An 18,832-nucleotide genomic window follows, 5' to 3' on the forward strand; every position below is an offset into this window, starting at 1 on the left:
CCATATTGATTGTTCAGCTGCCATAATGCAGTGGGCTTGCATTATGGTGCTGGGCAGGGAGAGTATTCTCTCTCTCAGGAGGTTTGATGAAGACACTTGAGATGATGAAAATCATGGTGGGAACTGATTTAGAATTTCTGATGAAGGGGGAAAAAATAGCCCTTGGTTTTCCTAGTCCATCACATTTCTTCTCCATTAAACGTGCTACTACACTTCTTTCAAGTGCTGGTGGTGTGACTCATCCTTGCTAATAAGTTATAGAATAAGATCATGAAAGAAGTATACTTTACAAGGAACATGTACAGAGTGGTATTATGCTGTGGGAACTGATTAAACACTGTAGCATCTTCGTAGTTTATGTTCTGAAACAAGTATTAACTGCTTGCAAAGGCTTCTGCAACTTGGTGTTTTTCCCTGAACCCATGTTCCTAAGAGATTATTAGGCACCAATTGTTGTAGAGTGGTTGAATAAAACTTTACAAAGTTGGCTAGGCAGAAGTGGAGCAAGGGAAGCATGAGAAGAATCAACAAGGGAACAGCTGGTACTTAGCTGTATTAGGGAACACAGTAAATATGAACAATAGCAAATATGGGATCAGAAGAGACCTTTAGGCTCTATTGACAGAACAGTGACATGGGGAAAGACAAAAACAGGTAATGACCATGAGCTGGGGCTATATGGCAAGAGATAGAGATTTGGTCCTCTGGTCTGCAAGCAACTTCTTTTTCTTCATGCATTTTTGCCACTTTGTTCCTCTCTGTTATCTGTTCTTCAAAAAATGTCAGTTGAAGTTTGCTTGCTTTTCTTGCTTGCTGTTGTTGCATTACTAATTACTGCAGATTTAATTATGGTCATGGTGCTCAAACCTTTCAGGCAGCTATTTGTGTTAAATCCAAGGAACAAGAGCATTAACCAGTTCTCCTCATCACTGGGTTGGAGTGGGAGAAGTGATTTTTTGTGTTGGGAAAAAGGCTCTTTTTGGAAGCATGCAGCAAAGCAACAATAATTACCTGAACCTTCTCAGATTTTTATTCTGGAGACTTGGAAGGCTCAAACACAAGGTAGGACTCATCTTTGCTCTGGTACAAATCTCTAGGTGCATACTTTTTCTGTAGTATATTAGAAGTCTGTATAGCTGAGATACATATTTACTTTACCCTACATTTTTCTTGTTACTGTTCATTTATATAGTCTCCATAAATGTCTTTGTTTCCCTCAAGATTGGCTTTTCTTAGATTTACTTTTCAGAACTTCCTGCTAAGGACTCCCTTAAATGCTTTTTATATACCCTGTGTTTCAACTACAAAGACTTACCTGATTCAGCTGCTATGGAAGCTTTTTACTCTATACCAGACCACATGACAACTCTTAATGGGGCAGTATTTTTCAACTTTTCCAATATGTATTTTCCAAGGTTTAGTTTCATCTTTGAAAAGTACTTTGAGACATTTGCATGGAAGGTGTTATGCCTCAGTGGCAGCAGGAACTGTAATGGACAAATGCCCATACTGAAGTCAGGAAACATCCTGGCATCTGTACATGTGCTGCACTGAGACACAGAGCATGTTCTCTGGATGTGTGAAGTGTGTCTACAAATAAACATATTCTAAATAACATATATGAAGTGTATATATATATATATATATATATATATGAGGATTGTAATTTGAACATCCTTTGTGTACTACCAGTTCATCATAAGCTTTCATTATGTCCTTAGAGACTACTGAGAAGACAAATCTATTTTTCTGTAAGCAATTCTTGTACAAAAAAGAGGTTCTGCCTTCATTTCCCATAGCGGCTTGACTAGCTCTCTTACCTTGTCTTCTCATTTGAGATGACATTTTTTGTACTGCTGTTCACAGATCTCTTCACAATATTTGGTATCATTTGAATTGAAGTGCCTATCTGGGTACTGGATTCTCAATTTATGAAATTAAAGATGGCCTCATAATTTAGATCTGTTCCAACTAAAACAATTTTACGGCCCAGGTAAATTTTGTCACCTCATTCATCTGTTTTCTAGATCATTAATAAATGTTCATCTGCAACAATGAACATCTTTAGCACCTCACCCTTAATAATACACTGTGTTGAAATTTGACCATTTAATCTTCATTTAATCTATGAAAAGGGTTCTTTAAGTCACTCTGATTACTAAATTTCCTTGATAGGCTTCCATCAGAGCTTTTTTCTATTAATCAGTGTCAGATCATGGTGTATTGGCTGGAGAGGAGTGAGTGAAACTGAGGTTTGATAAAGCCGGGAGTTAAAGCCAATTAAACAATTCAGCCACTTACTTTCTTTGGTGAGTTGGCTTTAAAATTCTTAAAACTGAGTTAAACAATAGAAACAACCTTGTATTTGAAAGAAGAAAATATATGTCTGAATGTCACAGACTTATCTTAAAAAAAAAGGTTTAATAATATTGCCAGTTTCATGAAGGAAAAAACCATCTTGAGCAGGATGCAAGTTACTGAGCTTCAGTCTGTCTTTCACCAGGACAAGTGGATGAGAATGTTTCTGACTAAGCGCAAAATAATTGACTTCAGCATTCCATTTTGGGTTCCAACCTGTCAGGCTTTCAGTCAGGATGTTCAGCCAGGAATCCTCATCCTTGTGATGAATGGTCCAAGGGAGAAGATAAATATAACCTAAGCTCTTCAATGACAGATCCATGTTAGGGTTTTGGAACAATTTCTTGATGCCAGTGGGCACTGATCCTTCTTAGGAGAAATCTTCTAGGCTAAGGTACGTGTTTGTGAACACAATAGATAAAAGAACTGTCCCTGGGCTCAGGGAGAATGCAAGCAAAATTAGGTCTGTGCAGGACTGTGGGATAATCTTGATTAGTGGAGCAGAGAATATTTTGCCACTTTTGTGCATTGGTCTTTTGTTTATGAGGAAAACTGATGTCAGCTCCATTTGGTGTATAACATCAGTGCATTATCGCCCACGGTGTGCTCTCCTTGTTGTAAGTAATAAGACAGAGTACGAAGATATGAAATGGTTGACTGAAATTAAATGTGAGCTGTCAAACTGATGAGATTGATTCTGTCAGAAGATGAAACTCTTTGTTTGGTATGGTTGGGGATTTTTTTGTCTAAATGGCTGTTCAAAATCTCAGCATGTTATCACACAGTGCATGCATAGACCAAAAATACTGTACTAGCTGTACCCTCCACTTTTAGCCCAGAAGCCTTGAAGAACTGTCTTCACTTCCCCAAGCTATTTGGCCTCTATAGGCTCCATTAAGGACATCTGTATCATCCCCTGCTTTGTAGAACTTTCTTTTTTATTTTGAATACAGCATAATCTTGATGTAGATCTCGTTGTGTGGCCTTTTTGTCTTAAAATGTTGCTGGAGGTATCAGTCACAAAGTACCACATAAAGTGTTCTCTGTACCAGTTTGTCACATGCTTTTGGAACTACTTTTTGATGCAGTATTAAAAGTATTCTCTGTATTGAATATAAAGATTTAATATGTATAAGGTAAATGTCATGAAGGCTGCATAAAACCTTTTGTGGTATGTCAAGAAAAATCCTTTTCCATGCTTTAATGCCTGGATGAACAGCAGCACTTGAGCTGACACTGAAACTAGGGGCTGGACATGAATTTGGTGGGTTTATGTTCTGAAAACAAGTCAGTATGCGTACAACAAACTGAACTGGCAGCCTGGAGTGAAAATGTTAAAGCGTAAATAAATAAATAAGGGAACTGACTGTTAGAGTAATCAAAAATATAATGTTTTAATTCTTGCTTTGCATAACTAACAGGCAATTAACTTTCATTGACTCATGATGTGAAAAGTGATGGAGAGACAGATACTTTGCTTGGGTAACAGTCTGACAGTTGGGAAGAATGTTTTTTTTGACAACTGATTAGGGGTTAAATGAGCTGAATAAAATTGGTAATTTTTGCTGCTTTCCCCACTTAGCAACAGCTATTATATGCACCATTTTTAGCATTTTTCCTTACATTAGTTGTAATGACTGACTTCAACTGATTACTCTGTTGAAAGAACTGTTTTTGATTGACAAAGGTGTCTCTTTGGTATTCTCAAGATCTGCAAAAAATGTTGGTGCATACAGAACCTGTCTCAATGTATTTTTATTGATTGTCTTTGATAGATTTGTGTCTGCTCTTAAGCAAATTGCTCCTCTTATGGAAGTGTGTGCTTGGTCTGATCATGCAACAGCTTAGATGGTGAAGAAGGGAGCAGAAGCATCTCATACCTCCATAATATGGTACCTGCCTGTATCTATGGGGAATTACTGTGCACCACAGGAGTGTTACCTCAGCTCCTGCAGAGCAAGCAGGCATCACGGTGAGACCCTGGATTCTTATATTAATTATTGGCTTGGACCAACTCAAGTGCGTGGTGGGGGGGGAAGGGACAGGTCAAATTTCACGAAGGTGAGGTGGTGCCCTGCCCTACTCCATCCCCTTGGAGCCTCCTTAGGCAGCCCTGGCACAGCCATCAGTCACTGGACACTGGGAGCACTGCCCACACCCCACCCCTTGGAGCCCCAACCCAGCCCCAGATCAGCTGGAACACCGAGGTACCACCTGGGGGGGCAGTGGCCACAGGGGGCCGGAGCAGATAAAAACAGCACCGTGTGGCCATTCTGTGGCTCTGCCATCTCCTGGACTCCTGGTAGCTGGATCTATGCTGGATCTGGGATGGTAGCTATAATTATCTCCTTTTCTCTCTCTCTCTTTACTTCTTCTCCTAATCTCCTCTCTTAATATTCTGAGTAACTTAAAGCTGGATGGGTTGGATTTTGCCAAGTTGTATGTGTTAGCATGTGCTAAGTCAATACTTTGTGGAATGCTTTATTTTGGTTGAATGTTGCCCTTTAAACTTTTGCCAAGTTCTCTTATTTTCCAAAGTTTGCCATAAAAGTGTCTTATTTGACCTCCTGAGAAACGTGTGCAGTGTCTTCTCCTGTGTACTCTTTCATGGTATTAAAGGTACTGAAGGCTCTTTTACTAGATCTGGTGAGTGGACTTTTGGAGCCTTGTGCATTTTAAAAGTAAAACCTCTTCGATGAGCTTGTAGCTCAAACCTGGGGTCTTACAATCAACCCCTAGCAGTTCTGTAAAGCCACAGAACATCAGGCATTCATGATTTTGGAGGAGTAACTGCTCTTCACATCACCAGGCCCACTGTGGGCAGAGACATCTTCCACTAGATCAGGTTGCCCAGAGCCCATCCAACCTGGCCTTGAACACTTTCAGGGATGAGGCATCCACGACTTCTCTGGGCAACCTGTTCCAGTGCCTCACCACCCTCACAGTAAAGAATTTCTTCCTAATATCTAATCTAAACCTACCCTCCTTCAGTGTAAATACAATGCCCCCTTGTCCTATCACTACATGCTGTTGTAGGAAGTCCCTCTCTATTCACTTCCTCCAATACCTTCTCCCCACTGCCCCTCCTCCCCAGTTAAAGGTTTTATTTAATGATCTTTAGTCTGTAAGAGGCTTGATTTTATGGTCAGCTTAGAAGTAGTGCTTGGATGTAGGTTAAAATATACCATCTCTCTCCAAATGAAAACTTCAACCACGGCTCTAACACAACTGTCTGGAAGAAAAGTGATGTGTAGGTAACTAGGCAGTTTTTGTTGTGGTATAGAAACTAGTCCACGTTTGGATAGAGAGTACTGGGTTTGGAGGCAAATAATCAGGCTCTTGGGTAAACAAGGTAATAGTCCTTCATCTGCAATAGAGGTGAAGAATTCATCTACTGGAGTGCTGCTGGCTGTGACCATCTTACTGATGAAAGCAGCTTTTCACAGCCCCTCAAAAAGTGCTGTGCTATTTCACTTGCAATACTTCAAAGTGTATGATATTATGTGAAAGTCCTGGAGTGAAATGTCTTCAAAGTTTTAGATCAAAAGAGAAATGCCAGAACATCAACAGGAAATAAAACATTTTTATTGAATATCTGTGTAATATGTATGTTATTTTAACGACAATTGGAAAACTCTACTGTGGGAAGTCACTACACAAAGTGAAACAAAATATAAACCACCTCATCAAAAATGAAGGTAAAATACGGCTAAAGTTGTCAGCTCGCGGGCCACGAGCGATATGGCAGGATAAAACACCCCAAACATTTCTACAAGATACAGAGAAAACCCACACAGAGAAACACTCAAGCAGGCAGTAAATATACACAAAGGCAACTAGGATCTTTCTACAGCATCAGATTCTAATACTTCACACAGCTTTGTCAGAAAGGTACATGTGGCTTCTTTGAGGATGAAAATGTCATCTTGGTCACATGGCAGGTTCAGTCTCTGAGAATCATTGTACCTTACAAACCAGTTCTAGGGTGACGTTCAGTCTGGCAGTGTAGGAAGAGAAAGCATTAAGAATACCTTAACACAATGAGTCAGTCCTGGCATGTTGAACTTGCAGCTATCCTGAATGAACAACTGAAAGCTGGAGACCATGAAGCTCGCAGGCTGGAAAGCTGACTGTCTACTTCTTCTCTTTGGTGGGGTTTGGTCCTTAAGGATAAGATTTTAAAATATTCCAGCTTGATGCTTTGCATGTATGTGCCTGTTTCTATCAGAAAATGTCTCGCTTGTGTTTTTTCTGTGTTTCATGTAAAAAAAGAAAGAAAATGCATCTTGCTATTCTCACTTTTGGAGGTGGGGAGAGATCCAGGCTTTTATTCTCTTCCCACATCTTTGCTGTTGCTGCTTTTACCCTCAAAGTACTGAAAAACAGTGGTGCTTGGCCATCGCTGCACTGACCCCTCAGGCTGTCACACCTCTCCCAGAAGCAGAGCCTTGAGGGAGGCTGTGAATTTAGTTTTCAGTGCACAGTTCTCTGATTACATTCATCTTTGTTATTTCAGTAGTTTCTGTTAGATGCAGCAGATTGATAAGAACATTAATGGTTAATCCTCCTGCCTCCCTCCAAAAGCAATAGCATTTCCACATTTCTGGGGTAGTTTGCATTGCTGAAAATAATGAACTCTTCAAAGAATTATAAATATATTCACAGCTTGGAAAGATAAGCGAGGGGCCTCAAAGGACGGTACATGAGATAGAAGTGATGTCCTAAATGACTTGATGAGATGGTACAAGCAGAGATGACATGCTGGGTAGCTATAAGATGACTGTCTACATAAAACAGCAGGGGTTGAGGGCAGTTGAAATGTAGAGTATTGCACAGGGCTTGACAAAATGCTGCGTGGTCAACCCATTCACTATAGCATCCTTGTCCCCCGCATAGCTCTCCAGTTCTAAATTGGTCCATAATAACTAGAACTGCTTGTGCTACGCGTTCCTTCGGCAGTGCAGTAGAAGGGAATGGCAGTATTATTACAATATCACTACGGAATAAATTGATTGCTATCCACTGAGAAAACTACATTTCTAAGCACACACGGCAGTCACAGTGATACACAGAGCAGTCTTTCAAGACTCTTATGGAATGACTAATAGCTTCATAATAGTGCCATTTACTACATAATAACATTTAAAACATTTAAAAACTCCTCCTGAAACGAGCATCTAGTATACAGAAGAGGTTACTTCAGTTTTCTAGAACTTGTTCTTTGTTTTCACTTTTTTTTTAAAGGACAAATTAAAACTTAAGTATAAATAGTATATAAAAGGTCACTAGCTGTTCTCTTTTGGCTTACTTTGAAGTGCATTTAGAACTATGGCTAAATTTTGTCATCTTCTGATGGGATTACAATACTGTCTGTTTACCATGAAACTATTTTGTATAATAAACTCACACGACTGTGTCTAAAAAATATTCTGCATTCCTTCTAATCTGAGTTAGTATAATAAAATATTTTGTTACAAATTCTAATGTGCAAACTCATTATAATGTGAAATCGTGGATGGAATTCACAGTATGCAAATTTTGTATAAAGGTGATAATGGAGAGCTACTCTTCTTTTCATGGCAGAATTTTGCTACTGCTGCATCTCCCTCCTCCCCCTCCCTGCACAACCTCTGCAATTGTCTTTATATGTTAGATGAAATTGTTGCCTCCGATGGAACTGCTTCCTCAACTTTCTATCTAAAGCCATTGCAGTCTGTGTTTGCTTTGGAATATATACAAAAAAATTGTATCCTGGCTTCTGGCTACATCTCCTTGAGGTCAGCCACGGAACTGCTCAGATCATGCTAAGTTGCCTGTGAAAGATGTCTACCCAGTTGGATTTGCCCCTCCAAGATTCACTGTGGATGTGAAGTGTGTTATTAGGATGGTCCAGTTGAAAGCTCAGATTTAAGTTGTCCTTTAAGATGTCAGTGTAACACTACTAGTGCCTTACAAGTTGGATTTTTTTTTTTCTGGAATGCAGACGATACAATAGTTACCCTATAATATATTATCAGCTCTCCTATATCTCAGTCAATTTACATAATTTAAAATAGAACATCTTATTAAAAACATCTAGATATACACAGATTAGGAAACGCTTACAACATACAAATACACAAACTAGAAATAAATTCTCAGCATACTGGTGTATATATACAACTGTGTCATACAATAAATAATTTCTGTCATGCTCTATCTACACATCATATTGCTTAAAAGAAGAGTAGATCGGGGGACAGTGGTGAAATGAAGCGCCTTTAAAAGGCTCTCTACTTTTAAATTTGTGCAAATTAAAATGGGAATTTAAAAGTACAACTGATCTGTGTCAGGAACACATGGCTGAAATTAAAGGACCCATATTACTGAGGTATTTACAGATACTGGCTAAAGAGCACTATGTGGGCAAATGCAGAAAGGCTTCTTCTTCTTTTTCTTCTTCATAATTTAATTTAATTTAATTTACTTCTTGACTGCCAGCATGGCATCTACCTCCTCCTCGGGCTGTAAGGTGTGCCACTGTGCGATGGGCCGCCGGGGGTTGGCCAACATGTCTGACCAATGCCGCAGCTCCGCTCCAGTGCTGTTGTAGCCCACAAAGACTTTTCCGATGGCATCGTTCTTGCCAATCTTGTCATAGTCCAAAACAGTCACAACAATTTGCACTTTCTACAATGAGACAGAGAAAGAGCAGTGAGCATGACCTTAAAGGGAAGGTGGGCGGGCATGAATGTGGGAAGAGACAACTGCAGTGGAGAAGCCATGAAGGGGGTGTGTGACAGCCTGAGCAGATTCCCCTAGTGAGAAGCAAATTCAAACTTTTGTCTTTGTAAGCCTTTCAAATCAAATTAACTTTACAACCTCCCTGTTAACTTGTAATTCGCCCCCTTCATATGGACGTTGGGGTTGATTGTTTTTCCTTTAACAGATTAACAACTTACAGGTAAGGTAATTCAAAAGTTGTGCAATTTAACACATCATTATTGTTTAATATAATACTTACAGAGAAGTAAATAAGTTAACAGCTAAAGCTCAGAAATGGCTCTACCCCAAATTAATGTTTGCAATGTTGTGCTCCATTTTGTTAGTTGCCTTTCTGCTTCTAAACAACTCTTACCCATCCATCCAGCATGCTAGTCAGGTATTTGCAGATAAATTCAGAAGACAGCCCTTATGCTTACTAAACACATAGACACACACGCACGCACACACCCCCCTTTGTGTGTGTGTGCATGTGCACACGTGTAAGTATGTGTGTATACCATGTATATTCTGTGTATTTATAAAGAAGTCTAGAAAACAGGCTGCATGCTCATGAAAGTTGGAAAAGATGTAAAAACTCCACTGTCTTGGGGCTCTGACACAGTGACAGTGCCTATGACTGAGCTGATGTTGGGAGTGTTACTTCTGCAGGAATGGTGACCTCTGGCAAAGAGAGTTAAACTAGTCACACAAAGTTTGTGCGAGCCCATCTGTCACAGCTCACAGACAATTTTCCATTCATTTAGACTGGGGCACAATGGGAGATGTTCAAGCCAAGCTTTGGGTATGCATTTGTGTGCAAATGCAAACATTCCTCTCCTTCAGGTCTTTAATATTTGTCAAAAGAGCATATACAGCTATTCCTTCAGTGGAGTGGTGTTCTTCCCCAACAGCACCTATGTTCATAGCCTTGGGCTGATTTTACTAAATTGTGAACACTTCTCCTTACAGAGCTTTATTTTTAAAGATGAACATACAGTTCTTTTCCTGATTTCTTATCAGGAGCTTCCTGTGTGAGCTTCCTGAATAAGAGCAAGAAAAGCCCTGAAAAACATTTCTTCTAGAAAAATCTTTTATTCTCAAGAATCAGTTTTTTAAACTTAAGGCTTTAAATATATCTACAATCTGGACTTCTTACTAGAATGATTAATTTCAGTGCTTGTAAAAGGATTATCTTTTAAAAGTAGCAAGAGCAGGCTCATGAGGTTTATATTACAAAGTCCATTCCCTTACAGGATTGTACAAATCACTGAGCCAGAGAAAGAGATGAGTCCAACAGGCACTAAAGTATTTATATAGTTGCTGGTGACAAAAATGTACATCAAACTCAAGACTCTCTCTCCCCAGAGCACTCAGGATAAAAGGCAATATCCTGAAGCATGTATTTCTAGATTCCAAAATTATGTTTCAGTGTTGCTGTTTGCAATACACGCTCCCCAAATGAACACTTATGTTTTAGATGCATGGTACAATCACAGATATAAAACGTAAGCATGAGACTATTTATTTACAGTACAAAAAAATGCTTGCCTGCTGTGCCTAGAGGCTTGAGGGCTAGTTACTGTTGGATTTTTTAGTGTTAATTGTAAGACAAAAATGAGCACTGTAAATGAAAGCCCCTTTTCCTTGCTCTGTAAAATGTAAGAACAGCTAGCTCAGATGATTAACTCCGAGATGATTCTCACCTCGTGGTGTCTGGCCTAAACCTACAGAGAAATGTGAGCATCTCTTTGCCTTTGTACCATATATTAAAGGAGCAGCTGTACTGCAAAACCCAAAAGGCGCTGGTAACCTCAGAAAAGCACCACCTCTCCTAATAAACACTTGGATTAGCAGTTTCCCAGTGTGATTAAGCCCTTTGGACTGAAAGGGCCTGGAGACATTGCTGCCTACAGAGGCAGTCTGTTTTGCTGTGGCAAAACACATGCCTGATCTGCCTGTAGCAACAGGATTTGACTTCCCAGTAGTGTTCTCCCATTACCCTTAAAGACATCATTACCCTTAAAGACATCACTTTCTTTCCCTTAAGAGCCAGAATCCATAGTCACTATTATATTGTTGAAAATGTTAATGTTTGGCTCATTTAAAATTATATATATGTACTGCTACTGAGCTGCTTTCTCTTCATAACCTCCCTTCCCTTTGTTCTCCAACAATCAAGAAATTTGTATAAGTTTGCTTAATGACTTTTATTTGAATTTCCTGAAAGTCCCAGTAATCCTTACCATATTAAGTCTAAATATAATTTAAAAAGTGTTTTTCTAATGATGAAATCACTTCAGTATCCATAATGAAATAACTTCTAAATACAGTCTTTTATAACTAACTCCAAAATACATTGGCATATGACCAAAGTCTATAATTGCAGATTTAAAATTGGGGCTATATACTCAAGTAGGAGCTATAAAGTAGTTCTAATAAAATTATATATATATAAAAAAAGACAAAAATTTAAACATCTAAACCACAATACTTTTTAAAGGACCTATATCCACCTTACAAAAATGACTTAGGATTAGAAGGCAAAATGGTCAAGTACCTACAGAATGCCTCTAACCATGCCAAAGCTCTTATCTGGTTATTTGGAGTTGCCCATTCCAGTTCCTCAATCCTGTCCCTATTTAGAAATCAAAATATTCGTTGCCTAAATTGCTAAAGAGACTTGATTTGATTCCTCTTTTTTTTTGCCTCTGGGTCTCTGACGCTTGTTATGAGGTCTTTCACAAGGACATAGACCAGCTTTCATTAAAATCAAGGGAAATTAGGCCCCACTGGGTTTCTCACTTTTTGATTCCTAGAGTCCATAGACACCTGTATATGCTGAAGGGCATGAAGAAACTGTAAACGGACTAGTCATGTATCCAAGTCACTGTTCCTACTGCCTCACCTTGTCTAATTTTATTATGTTTGTCAGTACCAAGTCAATAAAATGCAAGCACACAGTTTTACTTGAAATATAGGCCTTGGCTCCCAGGCTTCTCTCCAGTACAGTTACTATCAAAATGCAAGATACAGAGTGTGAAAACCCATACCATGCTCTCATCTAATCCAGAGGGGGCTCCCAATTTTGTCCAAGCCATTTAAACCCATTTAAACTTTTGGCACCTGACTCATACCTAACCCTCTCTTACAAGCCACAAAAGGATGTATTACCAGACTATTTTAATTATGGTCATTCAAACTAGGAGACCCCTGAAAGGACATTTTCCCCACTCAGCTCCACCCAGAAAAGCTGTTGTATTGCTTAACATTTCCATGGCTCTGGGGCTCCATGGGTGGGTGGCAAGCCACCATGAAGTTCTTTTCTCACATGCCTCCTGAGATGGTTAAGAAGAGCTTCTCTCTTGTGATAAAAGATCAGTTAACATCAAAAGAAGTTAAACCTCCCTTCTGAGAGATTACTTGCCTCCCAGTAGCCGCAAGGCAGGTCACAGTCCCTGAAAAGATTTACACAATGCCTTGTCCTGGTATTTCCCATGGCTAATGTAGGTGACTTCCAGCTCACTGTGCTGATTTCCGAGACCCTTAAGTCTGGGCTCTGGACAACTGCTGGAGCTCTCCTGAAGTGCCAAGAGAGCAGTACTGACCCCTGAGATTCTCAAATGCCTTTTTCCAAGGGACGTAGGAATCACTGAAAAAGTTGTCCTAGTGTAGTGAATGACTGAAAAAAAAGTTGTGGATGAATTAGGTTTTTTACTTTTTACTGCAGTGCTTTCAAAGAACAGGGCCAATAAATGAGTAAGGAACACGATTTAACAGATGATGCCAATTTATTATTTCCAATAATTTGGGGAAAAAATGCTATATATGCCTTTTCTTTTATCCCTATACCGTTTTGCTGGCACATTCCTTCACTATCTCCCTGTGGATTTTTTTTTCCAAAATCCATTTCTGTTGACAGAAAATGTCAGTTATCCATTTCTCACTAATGAATCAAAACTTCATAAGTACTTTGCATTTTATCATTTCCCTCTTGAAGCAGTCACACTCAGCACAGGACTGGCACCTAGGTGCTAATGAAGGCATGCACACATGATAATTAACAAGATTCCTGCTAAATATTTATAAGGGCTGAGAAATGGAATGGAGAGGGAAGACAAAACACTGTTTGACATTACCTGAATTTGCTCGAAGGGTACTTCAAAGCTGAAAGACTCATTGTAGTAGGGATTCAGAGTGTTCTTTTTAATTGTAGTCTTTTTCTTCTTCAGCCTCTTACCGTTCTGCATCAGATGGATCTTCACATAGGGATCTAAGCATTCAAGAGAAGAAGTAGAGCTAAGAAGGATAGTTCTGTGTCTTTTCTACAAATTTTAATCGCACACAAGTAAAAGTAGATTAAAAAAAAAGAAAACCCTTACAGCTTGTATTTAAACAAAGTCTTCATTTCTACTATAGAAAAAGTCCTGTATGATTGTGATACATTCCTGACAGAAAAAGGTACAAAATATTTATTGCATTATCTCCTTAACATGGCAAAGGAGAGGTAAATTCCATCTAACTTTGTTCCATACCTCATTAACCATCATGGAAATGTTTTTACTTTAACATTATTTATGTACTGCAAGCATTTCTTAGCAATGGGTTGTGGGGTGGTTTTCCCAAGACTGGTGAGTGCTGCCAAATGCACATACAATGGGTACAGGGCTGGGGTGTCTGGATGCTCTGCAACCTCCTGGCAGCTATTCCCATTGTTCCTTGGGCAGGTGCTGCACCATGGTTTTCCCATCCTGTGACCTCCCGGTGGTGAGCTGTGACACAGCACAGGGTCCATGGGTCTGGGCATGGCCAGACTGCTGTGCAGGAAAGGTCTCTGCCCCTTAAATACCAGCTCTCTACCTTAGTGCTGCATGCAGCCAGAGTAAGGCGGAGGCCATGGTATCAGTATAATTTACAAATGTGGTTTGCCACTCGCTATTGAATTCCTATTGTTATTTTGAACAACTTCTGGTGGCGAAGTAACAAGAATTCATTTGGTACCTAGTCAGGTATTTCTTGTGCAAGCAAAACTTTCACGGTGGTGTTAATTAGCAGTACCTTCACTGAGCTCAGTTATTTTTCTGTTTAGGAGTACTACAAAGCACCATTTGAAACATCTCAAGCTCATCCTTTTTAACAACTTGTATGGTACTGTCAGAAAAATTTGGGTAGGCATCTCTTTGGCTTTAGACAGCTGAACTGTGCTGCAGATCAAGGCAAGCCTTCCCTCAAGTGAGATGGTAAAGGCTGTGTTAAGTGCCTGCCAGCTACAAGTCACCTGCAGCATAAAGAGCCTGAATGCAAACTGTCAAAGGAGAGGGCTTCTCCTTTCCCTCCTGAGAAAAGGCTAGGGCTACAGAAGAAGGACAAATGAACACTGTACTTATACTATGAGCAAACCATGCTTTGTGACTCTGAAATTTTGTGCAATGAAATTAATGTTTAGAAGAGTAATTGCACTCTTCTACAGTCAAAATATGCCTTTCCATGGAAGACCCAGATGTTTGGGATAGTTAAGTTACTGGAATGACTTCATCCTCTGAAAGGAGTATAATTTTGGTACTGGACTCTTCAGTGAAGGTAGCAGACAAAGGTAAAATAAGATCCAATGGCTGTGAAAAGAAACTAGACAAATTCTAACTTAGAAATAGGCATATATTTTAGCAGTAAGATTGAAACAGCTGGAATAGCTTCTCAGTGTCTGTGGTGAACTCTCTGTAACAGAGGGTTAAGACTCCTTCCCCCTCAAAAGACTCAAGTTCAAACAGAAATTAAATCTGGGTAGGTTTATGCTTGAGGCAAGACAGGGGATTGTAAGGGTTCCGTATGGCTGCACAATGAATTAAGGAGTATCATGTGAAGAGCAAAATGCTAGCAAAAAGCCAACAGAGGTCTACTTTTTTTTAATACTGAGTTCAACATCACTACACACACGGTTTTGAAGATCGAAAAACGGGCAAATCTGGACTCCTTCAACATTACTTGATACTTGAGAAAAACTTATTACTTTTGCTGAGGCTCCATGCAGAATGCAAAATTGTGTTAACGTGAAAATGATGGTTTAGGTGTAGGTAATACATATTAAGAAAGTTCAGTAGTCAAGGAGTAAGTGGTAGAATGTTAAGATATGAAAATGAGATAAGATGCTGTCAAAATATAATTTAAGTAACTAGAATGAGCTGGAAGGCTAAACACTACAGTAAGACATTATTATGAAGGGGATTAGAATGGAATAATTCTATTAAAATAAATATTGGCAATATAAGCCAATCCTTTACTGATCTGTGCCTGTGCACAGACAATATACACAGATTTGATGATTATTCATATGTCCATTAGGAACTGTACAATAATGATATATAAAGTGATGCAGAAATATTCCTATCTTGATAAAAAAATCCATATTTTGGAGAAAAATATTCTTAACCTAGAAATCAGTATATGTGAGTGCTTGTACATCTACGTGTATGTTTACTTTAAATGATATGCTTCTATTGACTTTCTACAGTTTCTGTCTTCATGCTGGTATTAGAGCAAAACCTGACCCCAGAGAACTCATGGCCATGGGACAAGACCCAGAAGATAGGTTTCTGTGGTTTCTTTTTCATGTCCTGATCAGTTTCTTCTGTTTGTCACTCTGGGGATTTGAGTTAGGCTCAGTCAAATGCCAGTTGTTTAGTAGGAAAGACTCAAATGGTACCACCGTAGTGCAGAACTGTAAGTGGCAGAGGTACCAAATGGAGCACAGAAGGGGGGCATATGATAAAATATTCTAATATTTTTTCATCTGAGTGTAAAATTGTCATGCTAATCCAAATAAGAATTGGATGTCACTTAACTGAAACCATGTTTCTTCTTTTCTTGTTTCAGAAGAAAGTATTAAATAAGTTTACTCATCACAAACTTTTAAAATCATAAGAGGGTGTCCAGCTCAAGTAAATAGATGGGCTATTAGAGATTTTGGTTGAGTTTATCCTCAGACTGTATATCCACGTCCCATTTTTTTGAAGTGTCCTAGTCTTGGCTAATTCTCCCCTCTCCTCATTCTCTGTGTTCCACATGTAAGCCCCTCTACCACTGCATTATCTTCAGTTACAGTCTCCCATATTCCATGGCATTAACTCCCTCAACTCCCCAGTAATCTATGTGCTTGCACTCCATACAGAAAACCTAATACCTAAGCACAGACTTTCTTGTGACTACATGAATAAATCTCTGAATAATTCTCTTCCACCAAATAACAGAAGCAGAACTGCTTGGAGTCAATTATTGGAAGAAGGGATGCTAATCAAAAGAAAGCAGAACCTTTGGGAAGTGTCAGTCTACAGTGATTTTTGTGAGATGAGGTTTAGTGCAAATGGAAACATCTCTCCTCTCTACCTGCAACATAACCTCTGTGCTGACGCCATTACTCATGCTGAGTGATACTTTAATATGTAAATAGTGTCACTGAATAACTGAGACTAGTAAGGATGACAGAACTGATAGTACAGCCCTGCAATGAAAAATTGTCTGTTAAGTGCCTAGCCTGGGCATAAAGGGCAGAACTCTTCTGACCACGTAGAAATGTCTACATCTGATGCCAATGAAAATAAATAAGCATCTCTTTATGTACTCTGGATTGTTATCTTATTCCAGAGTAAATATCTATCTTTACTCAAATAAATTGTACCCCAAAATACTAATTTCTCTCCATGAGAGAACATCACTGGTTTTTCAAACAGTTTTATTCTTTTCAAGTAAACAGGGATTTAGAACCACATTACATCCACAAGTATCTGTGGTTGGACCTCACCCATCTATCTGAAAGAAAGGATGTTGCATCCAGATGTCCCTGTGCCAAAGGGGACAGAATAGCTGTGTGTCTTTTGCTTAATAATTCACTTTAACGAGTGTGTGGGATTAAATAAAATTGTGCTATTTATTCCCTCATTAACGGTCTACCCATGAATGCTAAAAAGATGTAAAATTCGTAACTAATTGTGCATTGTAGACTTTACAGTAATGTCTCAATGGAGGCTAGCTGAACAGCTATTAAAGCACTGGGGAACCAGTTGACACATTTTGTTTTCCTGAAATTTGTAATCAGATGCCAATACATTATTTAAAAGGTAATTGAAATGGTATGTTGTATCAAGACTTCTGGAGTCATTTGGACCATGGGGCATATATATATATATACACACAGTTGAAACCCTCTTATAATAATGACTAATTGCAGACACAGTGTAAATGAGATGGACTTCACTGTTAGAGATTTTACAAAAGCAAACTTTACGGTGAGAAAAAAATACTACAACTCAAGAAAAGAAAATTGTGGCAAATGACAATATGTGAGGAAAAGGTGGAACTTAAGAATAATTGATTCTCAGTGGGTTTTAAGACAAAAAATTTGGTATAGGGATCAGTAATCAATGAAAAATCATTTTTTACATAGGTAGGAGAGAATTCAGCACAAAAATTTCCATTTATATGGATCTTCAGCAAAAAAGCACCAGCAACATACTTGGTTTGGGATGGTTTTAATACAACGGTTTATTCTGAATGGAAACAGAAGGACAGTGTCCATCTTTTTTTAAATAATTTTAAGGCTTCTATAATCTAATCAAAATATGAAAAGAAAGCACCTAGAAGTTGATAATTTTGAAAAATGATATAGGAATAACACTGGAATTGATTTGGTGTGCAAATACAGTCCCGAGACTGTGTGTGTGTGGAGCTTAATGGTTTAAAGAAAAAAATGCCATGCAGCTCTGTGCAGTGGGATCATAGAAAACCCTCTACAAGCTTTGAGTAAGCCCAACATGATTACCAGGAAAAAAAACTGAGCCAGAACAAACTAGTCATAGATACAGCTGAATAGTTTCATATGACAAAACACTGTAATGAGATGTTCTCAACTAAAATGTAGAAACAGAGAAGAAATATGATGCCAGAATTGCCTCCAGCTGTATTTTTGTCTTCAAAATGTTCGAGATAACTGGGTGCTCATTAGCATGGTTTTTTTCCTCCGTCAGAAGAAAATTTAGGCCCAACCCATGCCAAAGCACACATCACTGACATTTAGAGCAAAGGTGTCAGTGGACAGTAGAGTTTCCATTCCAGGAAGCAGAATGAATTCCCAAAGAGCTTGGAAATTGATCCAAGAAGTAAAGAAAATCAGGTTTGGAAATGCAGCTTTACAAATAGCTGTGAAAATGCAGTTAGGACAGGCGTGACTTGCAGGATGGATCATTAGTTCCATGCTAAAGAGCCATAATCAGCTGAGGAAAGACCAAGCCAAGGCCTTAGACCAGAGCTGGAGCAGGGCTGGATTCAATACTGCACCCTTCACCTATTCCTATTTGGTACAAATAGGCTTCAGATAAAGCCTTCTTGGTGAGCAGCAGGGAGAACAGCCATTTAATACAGCAAAAGATTTAATTTTCTATAGAGACTGTGCCCGGGATGAAGGCTGACAGCATCAGCAATATCTGCATGCTTCTGCCTTTGTAACAGCAGCATATGCCAGAGCTGTGCTATGGAAAGCAGCAGGCCTCTAAGAGCAAAGCAAAACAGGAAGCAGTTTCCTGGGAGTTCCCATAGATTTGCTGATTTTTCCCAGGAATCATGGGACATGCTTCCTCTGTGGGCATATAAACCCTTCCTCCTGAGAGAGAGGGATGATTCACACGATGCCTGTGGCATCCAGGCCATGGATAATTTCCCCTGACTTTTTTTTTTTTTTTTATTC

At 39.1% G+C, this 18,832-nt stretch overlaps 1 protein-coding gene across 2 annotated transcripts in view; it reads right to left on the reverse strand.

Annotated features, from left to right (window-relative positions):
* Positions 1–5,921: 5,921 nt before the first annotated feature.
* Positions 5,922–18,832, reverse strand: part of SYT1 (synaptotagmin 1) — a 270,201-nt gene continuing 257,290 nt past the window's right edge. For both annotated transcript variants that reach the window (XM_008925494.3, XM_008925495.3), the window contains exons 9-10: positions 13,239–13,372; positions 5,922–9,027 (exon numbers count right to left, since the gene is read on the reverse strand). In XM_008925494.3, coding sequence (XP_008923742.1) covers positions 8,821–9,027; positions 13,239–13,372 — 341 coding nt within the window. In that variant the 3' untranslated portion in view covers positions 5,922–8,820. The remainder of the gene's footprint in view (positions 9,028–13,238; positions 13,373–18,832) is intronic.

This window comes from Manacus vitellinus, unplaced genomic scaffold, assembly GCF_001715985.3.
Source record: "Manacus vitellinus isolate BGI_N305 unplaced genomic scaffold, ASM171598v3 scaffold_5_pilon, whole genome shotgun sequence".
Taxonomy (NCBI): Eukaryota; Metazoa; Chordata; class Aves; order Passeriformes; family Pipridae; genus Manacus; species Manacus vitellinus.